This window comes from Neophocaena asiaeorientalis, unplaced genomic scaffold (genome assembly GCF_003031525.2).
Source record: "Neophocaena asiaeorientalis asiaeorientalis breed wild unplaced genomic scaffold, Neophocaena_asiaeorientalis_V1.1 scaffold150, whole genome shotgun sequence".
NCBI lineage: Eukaryota > Metazoa > Chordata > Mammalia > Artiodactyla > Phocoenidae > Neophocaena > Neophocaena asiaeorientalis.
In genome coordinates this window covers 3,315,541-3,330,505 of record NW_020176571.1, presented here as the reverse complement: position 1 = coordinate 3,330,505, position 14,965 = coordinate 3,315,541, and the positions used below count along the sequence as shown (strand labels likewise).

Sequence of the window (14,965 nt, the reverse complement as noted above, 5' to 3'; positions counted from 1 at the left end):
GAGAAATTAAGTAACTTGCCCAAGGTCACACAGCCGGGAAATGACAAGGCTGGGTTTCACATCCAGGCATCTGGCTCCAAGCTGGTTCTGACACTTCTTTGGGGGCCTCTGCCAGCCCTAGCATAGGGCCCCACGTTTGGTAGGGTCCTGTGTAAGGAGCACAGAACAGGGGCTTAGGCAACCATTAGCCATGTGACTTGAGAGAGGTCATTTGAAAATGAGTCTTAACTCAGACATGTATTAATTTCCTCATTCCTTCTGCAGAAGGTTGGATTAAGTGAGTCCAGAGGTTTTTGCTGATCCTGACATTCCACAGCACCGTGGGCTTCTGTCTTCTCTACCCCTCAGGGCCGAAACTTTACCATTAGAAATATGTTTCTTTTGTTAAATCCTGTCATCTGCCTGAACTCTTTTAAAAATACAGTTTCCTTCAGAGGGTCCTGACCCCTTGGTCTGCAGGTCTAGAGAAGGTTCTGGTGCATGAGTCCAGTGGGCCCCGGCTGGGAGGGGAGGGCCAGGCAAAGGGAGAAGAGAATGCAGACAGGAGGGGCTGGGCCCCAAACAGGCGGTCAGTTTACCAATGGCCCTGGTGGCCCAGAGGGTCCCTCGTCAGGACCTCGTGCACAGTGACCGGCACAATGACCGTGTAATAGCTCCCGGTCCAGTCGCCTGGCTGACCCCATCTAGCACCACTTTTTACACTTTTTATAGGGCTTCCTTTTTCCTCCTTCTGTATTTTTTCCACCACCCTACCTCTCAGACTAAATCGGAGAAAAATGGGTTTTGTCTTTTTTTACCAAGAAGACAAAGTCTTAAATTACCTTCTTCAAGGTCTGCAAATAGAAATCCCAAATAAGACAGCCACCTCTTCTTTTCTGTCTTCCTCTCGCCCTGTCTCAGGAGCCCATGAGCTTGAAATAAAACTCAGCACGGTGGCTCCAGGGGAAGTAATCTGGGCCCGGCCGGCACCAGCCGTGGAGAGGCGGGGCAGGGCAGTGGCGGGGGGGTGCCGAGCAGACACTGGTGGGAATGGAGGAGAGGGAGATGGAGGTGGGCAGAACCAAGGCCTGCTTGCTCTGGGTCTGGAATAAAAGAGGTCCCCCTAAAGGGGACGGTTCCTCAAGGAGCAGCTACGCTCTGAGTGTCAGAGCGTGTGTGTGTGGGAGCCCAGGGAATGAGAGAAGCCCGAGGAGAGATCTCGGAGGCTGCTTTGGGATTTAGATGCAAACAGGATCACCGGGCACACGAACCCCCATCTTCTCATCCCACTGACGCCACGGTTCCCAGAGAGCCCACCAGTGGGCATCGGGACAAGGGGAAGGAGCATGGTTCTGGGGCAAAGGCTAGGAATTTTAGGGCTTGCCACATGTAATATTAATAGCCGACAGTACAGAGCACTTACTCCGTGCCGGGGACTGTGGTCAACACCTCACGTAGATCATCCCATTTCATCCGCAAGACAACCCTGCCACGTGGGCATCATTATTCTCTCCAGTACAGAGGAGGACACGAGGACGAGAGGTTACGTAACTACCCACATTCTCACATACCTTGTGACAGATCAGGGTTTAAACCCAGGGAGCCAGACTCCAGATCTTGTCATCCTACTGCCAAACCACTCGGTCTACCGACCTGCTTCCTCCTTCGGAAAGTCGAGGTGCTGGGGTGGCCTGGGGATCATCGAGGTCCTTTCCAGCACAGATGCTCTGATTTGGGGCTCGTGCCTCACCTGCGCATGCAGAGGTCCTGTTCGAATGATACAGGATTCCACCGCAAGGCAGGCACGCCGAGTGTGTGTGTGTGTGTGTGTGTGTGTGTGTGCAGGACAGGTGAACTTGTGTCCTGCCATCCTGCTAAGACGGGGGGAGAATAAGAACACAGCACAGTGCAAAGTCTGTAGGAAGACTTGCAGGTTAGTCCTGCATCAAAAGGGCCAAACCAAGATCCACAGCACTAGAAAATTCTGCGTGGTTCACCTCCATTTTGTGTCCAATGACCTTGGCGTTTCTCTACTCTTTGCTTGGGGCTGCACACCCCCAGTCTGAGAGTCCCTGGCCAGACAGGCTAGGATGCCCTTTGAAGGGAACCTCGCCTGGCTCTGGGCGGGCGAGGCCGCCTCCGTGGATCCCTGGTCACACGTGTGTCTTCTTTGCAGGCCCAGCAACCATGGCCCATTACAAGGTCGATCAGGACGACTGGCTGACCGTCTACTTGAAGTATTTACTCGCTGTCTTTAACTTCTTCTTCTGGGTAAGTGAACCCGGCACGTGCCACCCGCTTCTCCAGCACCGCGTGAGTCAAGCCGTCTTTGCTTTTTGTGAGTCATCGCTCTGGAGCTGATTTTTTCCAAATCAAAGACCACCCATGGGCTAATTCTGCCTACTTGAAAGCAAACGTGTACATTTGCTACTGAGGGGGAACCTAAGACTCGGCTTGCAGGTTGGCGTGGAGTCCGTACAGCACAGCAACCGGGCATCGCAATGAGCTTGCGTCCCGGCCTCAGTCCGCAAGGTCTGGCTCTCCCTCCCCTGCTAACTTGCGGCTCCAGTGCCTGGTGGGAAATATGACGGCCTCAAATACTGCTTGTTTTCCTCCGAAGCCCATTTGCCTTTCATGATTCGCATTCTCCAGGCCCGAGGCAGAGAAACATAAGTCCTGGGGGGCCCAGGGCTGCGTCTGTGCATTGGGAATGGTCTCTGTAGCGACTCCCCGCCGGGGAAACCACCCGGGCTATAGGTCATCCAGGAAGAAAGGAGTCTGTCCACTTGAGGCAATTATCCGGATAATTGTAGCAGAATACCACCAGGTCCCAAAAGAGCCAGACACTGGAATGTGTCTGGACAGGCGGAAGGGGGCTAATGGTGCAGGCGTTGCCGTCAGCAGACAGGCTGTGCCGTAGGCAACTCACCTACGCTGGCTGAGCCTGTGTCTCCAGTTAAACGAAAGCTATTTGGCAATGACCAACCCGCTGTTTTGCCTACTATAACTTCCTTGTTCCCAGCCCTTCTGCCTAGAAGTCTTTCGTTCTGTATGTGGCTCTCGGAGCTCCTTTGCATCCGCTAGATGGGATGCTGTCTGATTCAAATCGAGTTTTGTTCAAATCAACTTAACATTTTTAATGTGCCTCAGTTTATCTTTTATTTTTTATTAATTAATTATTTATGGCCGTGTCGGGTCTTCGTTGGTGCGTGCGGGCTTTCTCTAGTCGCGGCAAGCGTTTTTGCATCCGCTAGATGGGATGCTGTCTGATTCAAATCGAGTTTTGTTCAAATCAACTTAACATTTTTAATGTGCCTCAGTTTATCTTTTATTTTTTTATTAATTAATTATTTATGGCCGCGTCGGGTCTTCGTTGGTGCGTGCGGGCTTTCTCTAGTCGCGGCGAGCGTGGGTTACTCTTCGTTGCGGTACGCGGGCTTCTCATCGCGGTGGCTTCTCTTGCTGCGGAGCACGGGCTCTAGGCGCGCGGGCTTCAGTAGCTGTGGTTTGCGGGCTCAGCAGTCGTGGCTCACGGGCTCTAGAGAGCAGGCTCAGTAGTTGTGGCGCACGGGTTTAGTTGCTCCGCGGCATGTGGGATCTTCCCGGACCGGGGCTCGAACCCGTGTCCCCTGAAATGGTGTATGTGAAACGCTTAATTCCATCTCTGCACACAGAAGGCATTCAATAAATGCAGTCTTTTGGGTATATTAGCTGTAGAAGGCCCGAAAAAGCCAGCAGGTCAACCTGCTCGTAAGGCAGGGCTGAGTCTCCTTGTTGCCATGGCAAAGGATGCGCTCTCGGAAGCCTCTCAGAGAGGCAGAGGCAAAGCTGGGCCTTTCCGGAGTCTTCCACTAAGATTAATGAAATTGCTTAATACTGGGAAGGATCATGGTATAGTAGTTAAGGATTGGTACATACAGCAAGGCAAGGGTTTAGAAGCGTCTTGGAGAGGGGACACACAATGCCATCTATTCAGAAGTTAAACAATCTGCCGTTTGCTTAAATGCTTTATGCAAAGTTCCTGAAACGAACAATGAACTTGTTTTATTTGCGACTTTTCCCTTCCTGGGCGAGCGTTTCCTGGAACAGGGAAGTTGTGTGGACGAAGACAGTGGAATAATAAAGCCACAGTGATATGATCAGGTCATTGTGTGGGCGTAGATAGTTTCGATTCTCAGAGAGAAATCCGGTGGGGTGTTTAAGATTCTCGCTGAGTGAGGATTTTTTTTAAAAATACAGTAAGTCCCTTACATACGAACGAGTTCCGTTCCGAGACTGCATTCATAAGTCCAGTTTTTTCGTAAGTCCAACAGAGTTAGCCTAGGTGCCCAACACAATCCGCTCTATAGTACTGTATTGTGATAGGTTTATAACACTTTTCACACAAGTAATACATAAAAAACAAACACAGAAAATAAAGAAAACATTTTTAATCTTACGGTACAGTACCTTGAAAAGTACAGTAGCACCAGTACAACAGCTGGCACACGGGGGCTGCCATCGAGTGAACAGGCAGGAAGAGTTACTGACTGGAGGAGGGAGAGGAGGTGGGAGGTGGTAGAGCTGAAGGGTCGCCAGCAACAGGAGACGGAGGAAGCTGCAGTGTCACTCACGCCTGACGCTGACGGCGCAGGTTCTGGTTCCTTTGCTGGAACCAGATGCACGTTTGCATCTTTGAAAGCTTGCACCTGGAAGGTTTATATGTCGGGGACTTACTGTAATAAGTGTGCTTTTCCAGCTCATAAAGTCTTATGTATCCACTAATAATCGATAAAATACTAAAAACTATAAGTAAGGAAAAAAATGGCCCATATCTCAGGGTATTAGGCTCCTGGGGGGCTGTAACAAAGGAGCATAAATTGAGTTGCTTAAGACAACAGAAATTGATTGTCTCACAGCTCTGGAGGCCAAAGTCAAGTCCGAAATGAGTGTCAGCAGGGCCGTGCTCCCTCTGAGACTCTAGGTAGGACCTTCCTTGCCTCTTGCAAGCGCCTGGTGGGGGCGGGCATCGTGGAGTCCTTGGCTTTCGACTGCATCTTTCCAGGCCCTGCCTCAGTCATCACGTGCTGTCCTTCCTGTGTGTCTCTGTCCTTACACAGTATTTTCTTCTTGTAAGGACCCACTCATACAGGATTAGGGCCCATCCTAATGACTATACCCTAATTACTTACATCTGCAAAGATCCTATTTCCAAATAAGGTCACATTCACAGGTACTGGGGTTAGGACTTTAACAAATCTTCCTGGGGACACAGTTCAACCCATAATACTGTCTACCCAGAAATGACCACTGTGGACATCCCTTCTAGGCTTTGCCCTGATCAGGACAACAGATGGTGGTGACCTGCATCGAGGGGGTGACAGCGAGCATCAAATACTTGGGGAGAGTCAAGGGTTTTAGGAAGCAAAATTGACAAGATTTGGTCATTAATCAGGTGCTGTTGAGAGGGCAGAGGTGTCTAGGATACGTAAGTCCATCCCCGCAGCAGGAGCCCAGGAGGGCAAGCAGCGTGGGGTCAGATGGCGAGGTCAGACGTTGGCGTGGTGCGTTTGAGTTGCCAGGAGACCGTCTGAGCAGAGGTGCCCAGTGAGAGAAGTCAGGTCAGGGGTCTGGGTCTCAGATGGGCATCGTCTCCACCCCCATGGTGGTTGCAGCCACGGGACTGGGTGAGAATCCCAGGGAGAGCATGGGGGCTGAGAATTCAGGCAAGAGAGAGATGCGGGAGTCCCAGATATCAGGGGTGCGTCCAGGGTCCGCAGTGTCCCCGTTTACCCTGTCTAAACCAGGAGAGACCGGGGTTACGATGCCTAGCATCTGAGAGGTACTGCTGGATAATGACCTTCCGTGGATTATCCCCTGTGATCCGCAGGTCAGCCCTGGCGGCTGTATCACTGTTACCCTCATGTTACAGACAGGGAGCAGGTACACCCAGTTCAGAATCCTGCCCAAGGTCTTGTCGTGGTGATAAGGAAAGCTGGTGCTAACATCCAGGTACTCTGGTCAGTGATAATGGAAAATCTATTCCATGGCATTTATTAAGCACGTGCTAAGTGCCAAGCCCTGTTGTGGACGCTTGGAATCCGTCCGTGGACAAAGCTCCCAGCATCCACGGAGCTTCTGTTGTAGGCCTTCCCTGGGCTGTGCGTCCACGCGCATCCTCCCAGCGCCCCGAGGCTGTGAGCGGCTCTGCGAGAGCCCTGTGTTACCAAGGTGGAAGCAGTCTGCCCGAAGCCCCGGAGCTGGGGGCCCCTCTCTCTGACCCCTAAGCCGGTGTGCCTGGCCGTCAGCTCTGACGTTACCTGCTGCCTCCAGCTCTGAGTCCTGCGTTTTCCCAGTGTCCCGGGTGCCGGGAAAACTTGGGCTCAAGTTCAGGCTCAAATTGGGACCCCATTGTCTATTTGCCATGGAAGATTAGGTGCTGCGGACTGAACTGTGACCCATAGGGATTGAAGCCCTAACCCTCAATGTGACTGTATTTGGAGACAGGGCGTTGAGAAGGTAATTAAGGTTAAATGAAGTCACAAGGGTGAGGTCCTAATCCGATGGGATCGGCCTTACACGTAGAGGAAGAGAGCTGTCTCTCTAAGCCTGCCCAGAGGAAAGGCCATGAGGACACAGTGAGGAGACAGCCGTCGTCTGTAAGCAAAGAAGGTCCTCACCAAAACTGAATCAGCCAGCACCTTATTTGGAGGACTTCCAGCCTCCAGAACCGTGAGAAATAGAAATAAATTTCTGTTGTTTAAGCTCTGCTATGGCGTTTTATTAGGGCAACCTTGAGCAGACTAAAACATTAGGCAGATCACTTAATCTCACTGAGCTTCACGTTTTTCCTACGTTAAACGGGAATATCAGCACCTGTAAGAATTAAAGATGAATATTGAGGGAAACATTTCGCACAGCGTCTGGCACACACCTACCTGGTGCTTAGCTGTTACGCATAGCTATGCTATCATGATTAGACTGAGGGGCACACCTCATCTCTAACCGCTTCCTACGTCCATAGCTCTGGCTCGGCGGCTTTGGGGATCACGTGACCCATATAAGAAATTCATGGAAGCATAAGAATTGCTCGTGAAGCACCATTCACGAGGCTAAGCTTACCCTTACCGTGTGCAGTGCCCTCCGATGCTTTCTCCTCTATAGCGTGGTGGTTTTGTTTTGTTTTGTTTTTTAGCACAGGTTACCACACACCGAGTTTAGGTCACAGCCCTAAATGGTTACATCCCAAAGTTTGAAACACCCAGAGCAGTGAGATGGGGGGAAACAGCACCCCTTCCACCCCCAGGTGGGCAGGATTCAGGTGCCGGTCATGCAGTGCAAGGTCTCGGTGAGACTTTAAACCAAGTCTCCACCAGCTGCCACCATAGCACTGTGTGAGGGTTATAAACCACCTTACAATCCAAAATGATTCTACGAGCACTCTGTCATTATCTTCACTCCCATTCTGTAGATGATAAAACTTCAGCTGAGATGACTGGCAGAGTTCTAGGTCAAGTCTGGGTTTTCTGACTCTGCGTCTGCTGCCCTTCCCATCTCCATAGACCACTGACTCGTAACCACAGCCTTAGACCCCCCACTCTGATGCCTACTTGGACTCCAAAATGTCTCCAGGAGTCAGGGTTGAACCTGGATTAGGACGTTTTGATGGTGTGGACAGTTCAGACACACAGCGCATGGAGATTATAAGCAGAACTGAAGTACAGCATCGCAATACACGCCCGCATCCTGTATCTAAGCTCTGCCCCACCTCTGGACCCCTACCCCCTACTCAGCCTATGCCTGCCCCCCATCTTTCACCATCACCCTGCCCCTGACTCCCACCCCACCCCCACCATGCAGTTCGCCTAATGCAGAGTTGAACATGACCATCTCACTGGGCAGGGGCGGCTCCCTTGGATACAGCTCTGGGTCAGGAACCAAAAATGCCAGAGCTTTCATGACCCTAAAATAGAAAGCGTGACCCAAGCTTCCTATGCAGCCGCCTAGGAAATGCTTTACCTCCCCCTCCCATTTCCTACACGGGTCCCTACAGCTCCCATCACCCCTGCAATGTTGTTCTCTAATGTATTATTTTAATTAGCTCCTTGGCAGTGTTAATAATCAAAACTTTTCCAACCTCCCAGGAGCTACGCAGGCTGTGGGAGAGCCAGGGAAGCAGCGGCTCCCTTGCCTGGGGTTGCCTTGCCTCCGGAAGCTCTGTCCTGCCTGGGGCGCTGGCTGCAGTGTCAGCACCTCCCTCAGGGGCCAGTGGGGCTCAGACTCCAGGGGATCCCTGGGGTCCCTTAGGGGGACACGGACCAAGACAGGAGGCAGCGGTGACGCAGGACTCGCCCGACCAGGGCAGCGAAGTGGCTTGAGAGCATCCCTCCAGGGTCCCCGGGGAGGGCCTGGTGGGGAATAGCCTCAGCTCACCCCCCTGCCGAGGGGAGAAGCCTTCACTCTGTTCATCCCCATCCCACTGATGGTGGCCTCTGCCCACCTCCTGGGACAGACCATCTGAGGAAGGACAGCTGAGGGGCCCCGTGGCTGGCGTTTCTGCTGCGTCCCTTCTTAAGGTGCTGTGAAGTCGCAGGACCCCGTGGTGTCCGGGCATCCTGCCTCTCTGTGCTTCAGCTTCTGCTGGGGGACAGGCCCCTACTCGGGGGGAATGCACATCTGGTCTGCCCAGGGCCACGGTGGGGAGACCGGTCCAGGAGGAAGCCTGTGGCGGCCACGCTGAGCCGTCGCCGCTGCGGCCCAGACACCCCTCAGCTTGCCTGGGAGTGCCCGCAGCCCAGTGGGTGAAGAGGGCATGAAGTGGACATCAGATTTCTTGAGTTCTAGGCTCCCGGCCGGTCACGGGTCCTTGGAAAAGTCACTGTTCTCTGGGCCTCAGTTTCTTCATCCGGAATATAAAAGGGTTAGACCTGACTCTTTCCTCTGCCCCCTTCCTCTGTCCCTCCTGCTTCCGTGGGGAGTTACGGGGTATCTGTCACACGTGGAGGGCTCTGCGCAGATGCTAAGATGAGTGAGGTTTAACCAAGAATCCAGAGGGGGAGGCAGACGAAGTACCGAGTGCAGCAAACACGCCGCGACGCCTGTAACTGCAGAAACCTGTGCAGGCGGGGACGAGTAGGGCGGACAGGCTGATTTGCTGGGAGGGGGGCGGGGACAGCGCCAGGCAGCATCCCTCCGGGTTCTGAGCTGCGTGTGGAAGAGAACAGGTGATGTGAGTCCCCTCCCAGCCCCGACCCTCAGTAAGTCCCATGAGATGTGCCCGTGTGATGAGGAGACTGGCCCTTGCTGTCCCTGCAAGAGAGTGAGAAGTCCAGAGTGGCGACCACGGGGGTCCTGATCTGGGCCGTGGTGGTGCCGTTGATGAGACTGGGGGGGGGCGCGGAGGACAGGGGTGGCTCTAACTGGGTGAACACTCATCCAGCCCCCGGTCCTTCCCAGTCCAGGTGGTGCTTGGCACCTGGAGGCCCCCAGCAAACACTTAGGGGAGTGGACTGCACCACCACCTGTGCGACCTCCGCCCCCTCCCGCCCCGGCACTGCGGACAGAGAGCACTCCTGCCCCGGGGTCCTCCCGTGTTGGCAGCCCCAGCGTCCTGGGCCTGCTGCACCGGCCGGTCCCCTCCCCAACCCCAGCCCAGAAGCCATTCAGCTGCTGACGAGGAGAGGAAAACCCTGCAATGACTTTTGCACCCCTCCTGCTTTCCCCTGGGTCTGACAGGAAACTTTTTGGCCATGTTTCTTCTCTATAAATGGGCCGTTCCTAAAATTACACGGCCTGGGTGACCTGCCCGCCCCTCCCGGCCTGCCCATGTCCTGGTTGGTAAGAAGGCCAGCTTCACCCTCTGCAGGGCTTTCTGCCTGACTGGCTACAGGCTATGGTTTTGAAAAATGTACTTAATATTCCAAAGAAATCCAACCCAGTTTCTGTCAGGAGCCAGATACTGTTGAGTCAACTCTATGCAAATGGCCGGTGCAGAGCTCAGCAGGGTCATTTGGCTCCGGCCCCAGTTGGTCTTCCGCAGGGCCTCTTCCACCGCTCTTTCTGCTGACCCGGCATCTCTGAACCGCTTGACGAAAGCCACGAGCATCTGTATTGGCAGATGGCCGTGGGGACATGTCACCCATGCGGAAGACCTCCGAGCTTGTCATCCGGCCATTTTACAGATGAAGAAACTGAGGCTTCCAGAGGTGAAATGTCTGCACAGTCACACACTTAGTCAGGGGCACGGCCAGGGCTGGGACCCAAGCCCACTGACCCCTTCCCTCCCAAGACGCCCTCTGGCGATCCGTGCCGACGTTGGGCAGCTTTGACTTCTCCTGTCCACAGGAAAGATCGTTTTCTAAAGAGCCAGCCGGGTCCCAAGCAGGACACTCCCTGAAGGACTTGAAACTCTCTTGCCCCAGATGGCAAATCCCATTGGGTGTCCCCAGCAGACGCTATGTGACACCCCAGGGGAGGTCTGGGGGCCCCACTGACTCGGACTCGCCTCCTGATTTCTTCTGCACATCAGGACCAGTGTGAATTTGTTGCTTTCCAGACCTTAATCAGGACGGTGTGTCCGCCCAGACCCTCCCCTGTGGGCGAGGGCCCTGCTGCCACCCTGGCTGAGCTGCAGCCCTGCCTGCTTTGCAGATCCCAGCCGTTTCTGTGACCGGGACACGCTCCTCTCTTAGGGGGTCAGTGTGCTTATCCGTGGCTGCATTGCTTACAGCACCCCTCCCTCCCCTGGGAGCACATAGTTTCTTCCTTTCTTGCGTAATTTAACTTTCCTCCATTTGGACTGAAAATACTGCCCCTCGTCACCCCCCTTCTCCCCCAAAGCTCCTGTCAAAGCAAACACCCTGGGCTTCCCTCGTGGCGCAGTGGTTGAGAGTCCGCCTGCCGATGCAGGGGACACAGGTTCGTGCCTCGGTCCGGGAGGATCCCACGTGCCGCGGAGCGGCTGGGCCCATGAGCCATGGCCGCTGAGCCTGCGCGTCCGGAGCCTGTGCTCCGCAATGGGAGAGGCCACAACAGTGAGAGGCCCGCGTACCGCTAAAAAAAAAAAAAAAAAAAAAAAAAAAAAAGGCAAACACCCTGACGCAGACAGGGAAGTGGCGGGAGGGGCAGTCCTGAGCTGGGCCAAGGGCCTCCAGGCCACGGCCTCAGGGGAGGATGTTCTTGGGACCCTGCTGGGGGAGGGGACAGGACTGACCCCTGTTGACTAGGAAACTACACGGTGGTTCTCAACTGGAACCACCTGGGAACTTAGTAAAGGATCCAGGCCTGATCCCACCCCCACAGATCCAGTCACCTTGGTGATGTGCGGAGGTCTCTGGGTGGTGGTGCGGCCCGGCAGAGAAGCACTGCCTTAGAGGGTGCAAGGTTGGGGGGCCCCAGAGACGTCTACACCGGGGTCATTGTGAGATGCAAGATGAGGCCTCAGCCCCCGAAGCTGAGCGCATTATTTTACGTGGATGACGTTTCTCTGGGCAAAGCATCCCAAGCTTTTTATCAGATTCTCAGTGGGTTCCATGTCCCCCAGCAGATTAGGTGTCCCCAGTGCTGTCCACACGTACCCCTTTGGTGGTTCCAGATCCGATGCTAAGCCTGTGGGGTTGACAAGCCTAATGGATGACGTGCCTATTTCTGTAAAGACACTACACGCGTCAAAAGTTAGATACACTCAGTGTGGTCACGTTGACTATTTCATGCCGCTCAGAATCTCTTCTTGGTACTACCACGTGCCTTTGATTAATAAAAAATGAGAAATGAACTATTACTTAATGCACTGTGTTTGATAGGCAGAAACCCTTCAAAACGTAAGACCCGTGGGAAAAAGTAATCAAAGGGGCCCTTGGTGGTTATAGGTTGGGAACCACTGGCCTAACACGTCCACCTTGTTTGAGAGATGAAGAAACTGAGGCCCAGAGAGGTTAAGGGACCATCTTTAGGTCACACAGCCAGTTATGCACAGCTGAGACCCTCTCTCAAGCCTCCCGGGCATGCTGTAGGGGCAGAAAGATTATATGCAGAATATTTTGCTGGAAACCCTCACTTGACACAATCCTGTTGACCCAGACGGAGGAAATTCCTCACTGGTCCTGGAGGTTATGTGGCCAGAGGTAGCCCACGCTTCTGAGAATTAGAAAGCCTGTTGTAGTCCAGGATTTCATCCAGCCTAAGATACCATCACTTGTAAGATACACCATTGTTTTCTGTACCGCAAGGCAAGAGTGCGGCCAAGCGTGGTTGTAAGATGCCATCAACCATAAGATGTGTCTGTTTGGAGATGTTAAAACGGGAGGAAAAATGTACGTGCCGTGGAATCAAAGGAGGTGGATCCCATTTGGAGCCGTGCGACGTCCTTCCACCTGGTTCCCTTACCCGCTAGAGGTGCTAAGGGGGATCAGGGCCGAAAGGGATCAGACGGTCAGCAAAGATCAGACGGTCAGCCCCCCGCTCAGTGTCCTGCCGTCCCAGAGCGACTCCAGCCTGTGGAGCGTGTGTCCCTTCCTTTGAGGGGGCAGCTCGGCTGAGCTGCAGACCTGGGCTCTGAGCTGGGGCTGGCCCTGCCCTGTGTCGCCCCACAGAGGCGGCCCTCGGGCAGCTCCCCTTCCTCTGTTGGCCTCGTCCTCTGTCTGTAGAGCAGAGATGAGAAGCCCAGTCGCGCTTCCCCCACAGGCGATGAGAAGGGGGCTTGTGAAAGTGGCCCGCCAGGGATGCAAGCCGGGGAGGAGCGCTCGGGGTTGGGGGCGGGGACGGCGGGAGGGGGTCCCCACAACTGGAGTGTCCCTGCCTCATGACGGCGACGCACAGGCATCGTGGTGGGAAGCACAGGACCGGGAGTCAGACCTGGACCCAAACTCTGTCCCTGCCTCTCCCCTCGACCATGGGTAAGCCTCTGTTTCCCCATCTACAAAATGGGCAGCCAGACACTTCCCACAGGCTTCTCAAAGGACCAAATGAGATGATGCACGAGAAGGGCCTCGTAGGCGTTGGGTGCTCAGACCCGGTGTCCCGCAGATGGGGGGTGCCGCGGTCATGGCCGTGGGCGTCTGGACCCTGGTGGAGAAGAGCGGCTACCTCGGCGTCCTGGCCTCCAGCACCTTTGCCGCGTCCGCCTACATCCTCATCTTCGCAGGCACGCTCGTCATGGTGACCGGCTTCCTGGGCTTCGGTGCCGTCATCCGCGAGGACAGGAGCTGCCTCTCTGCGGTGAGTGTCTGCCCGGCCCTGCCCAGCGCCGTGGGTAGAGGGAGGGCCACCTGCCCCGGGCTTCTGAGAGCCTGGCCCCCTGACCAGGCTCCGCTCTGAGAGCCCCACCCAGTGACACTGGCCTTGGTCTTGGAGGCCTCGGGAAGGCTGCCATGGTCTCCAGGTGCTTGGGACCTAAGCCAGGAGGGCACCTTGGAGGTGGCGGCAGCACTGCTCCTCCCCTTTTTCTCCTCCTCCCCCCTTCCTCCTCTTCCTCTGTCCAGATTTTATCATGGTGATTTTCAAAAATAGGCAAAAATGAAAAGAATGTTACAATGAAGCTCCAGGTCATCACCCAGACTCACTGCCACCATCTCAGAGCCAATCCTGTCCATCTGTACCCTCCCCCGCTCCCCGCCCCACCCAAGACCCCAGATATCATGTCACCTGTAAAAATTTCAGGGTGTACCTCAAAGACGTAAGGATGCTTTTTTTAGAAGAGGTAATGACAAGACCATTATCACACCTAAAAACAATTAACAGTCATTCCTTGATATCATGAAATAACCAGGCAATTCCAAATTTCCCCAATTGACCCATAAGCTTCCACCCTCAGCTACATCCCCTTGATTAATTATGTAATCAGATCTCCTTTATGACTATCTACTTACCAATCAGGTAATGGCAGATTTTTCTGATGCTTGATATAGACGTTGCTTTAGGAGGGTCCTGAGAGCCTTCCTTATTATACTTGTTTGGCATAGCATTAATGTCAAAAGAGTTAACTTGGGGTGCAAGTTAACAATTTCCCCAAAAGTTTTTTTTTTTTTTTTTTTTTTTTTGCAGTTTATTTGAATCAGAATCTAAATTTGTAAGGTCTGTGTGTTAGAGTTGGTTGATTTGTCTCCCAAGTCACTTCTGGTCTCTAAGCTCCCCATCAATCTCTCTCTGTTTTTTTTCCTTGCAATTTACCTGTTGAAGGAACCAGGTCATTTGTGCTTTACTCTCTCCCAGTCTGGGCTTTCTGATGCCTTGCTGATGATGTTCTCGTAGTTGGGTGTAGAAGCTCGATCAGACTCAGGTGTGATCGTTTGGGCAGGTGTTTCATGGGTGAGGTGGGCAGCACAGGCTCCGTGTTGGATGCCCCCCTGGAAAGCTGAGAGGACACCTGCACCCCACCTCTGGCTCCAAGTGTCAGGAAAGGAAGGGCTGCACTCGAGGGGGCAGAAGCCGGAGTCCCGCTCAGGACTCCCAGACCCTCCCTCCCTCCTGGGCACCTGTTGCCAGGGCAGGCTCCCTGGGGCCCGGGTGGCATCTCCCCCTTCATCTCCCCAGCGACAAGCCCAGTGCGGTCAGGGTAGGCTACAAAACATCTGGACTCAGAAAGGAAGGGCCGGGGCTGGAGTCAATCAGCCTGAGCCTGAAAAGGCTGCAGGAAGAAGCCTTGAGGGCTATGCCCTCCCTGCCCCGCTTCCCGTGCCCATCACTGACGTGGCAGCCTCGGCCCCCCGCGTCTGACCAGAGAGAGGAGGGTCCGAGCCCCGCCGCCTCTTGCGCCAGCCGTGACCTAGCTTTTCGCTCTGGAGGCAGCAGCACCTGCGCCCAGGCTCAGCGGGACAGCCCTCCCCTGCCTAGCAAAAGTCCTTAGCTCTGCTGAGGGTCGCCCAGAGCAGGGTGCGGGCCGCGTGGATGGTGGGGGGGTGAAGGCCCACGGGGACCAGCCACCAGACTGTGGCTTTGACTTGAGCTGTCCTTCCAGCCGTGGGACAGGGGTGCCCTGAGCCAGCCTGTCCCTGCCAACCGTCCCCAACTC

General features: G+C 54.3%; 1 protein-coding gene across 4 annotated transcripts in view; it reads left to right on the top strand.

The window, feature by feature from the left end:
* The window catches only part of TSPAN11 (tetraspanin 11), a 64,794-nt gene that overhangs the window by 24,852 nt on the left and 24,977 nt on the right, over positions 1 to 14,965 (top strand). For 2 of the 4 annotated variants that reach the window (XM_024733447.1, XM_024733448.1), the window contains exons 2-3: positions 2,156 to 2,250; positions 12,982 to 13,173. In XM_024733447.1, the coding sequence (XP_024589215.1) occupies positions 2,156 to 2,250; positions 12,982 to 13,173 (287 nt within the window). Of the gene's footprint in view, positions 1 to 2,155; positions 2,251 to 12,981; positions 13,174 to 14,965 lie in introns of those variants that run through there. The other 2 variants (XM_024733450.1, XM_024733449.1) reach the window with 2 other exon arrangements.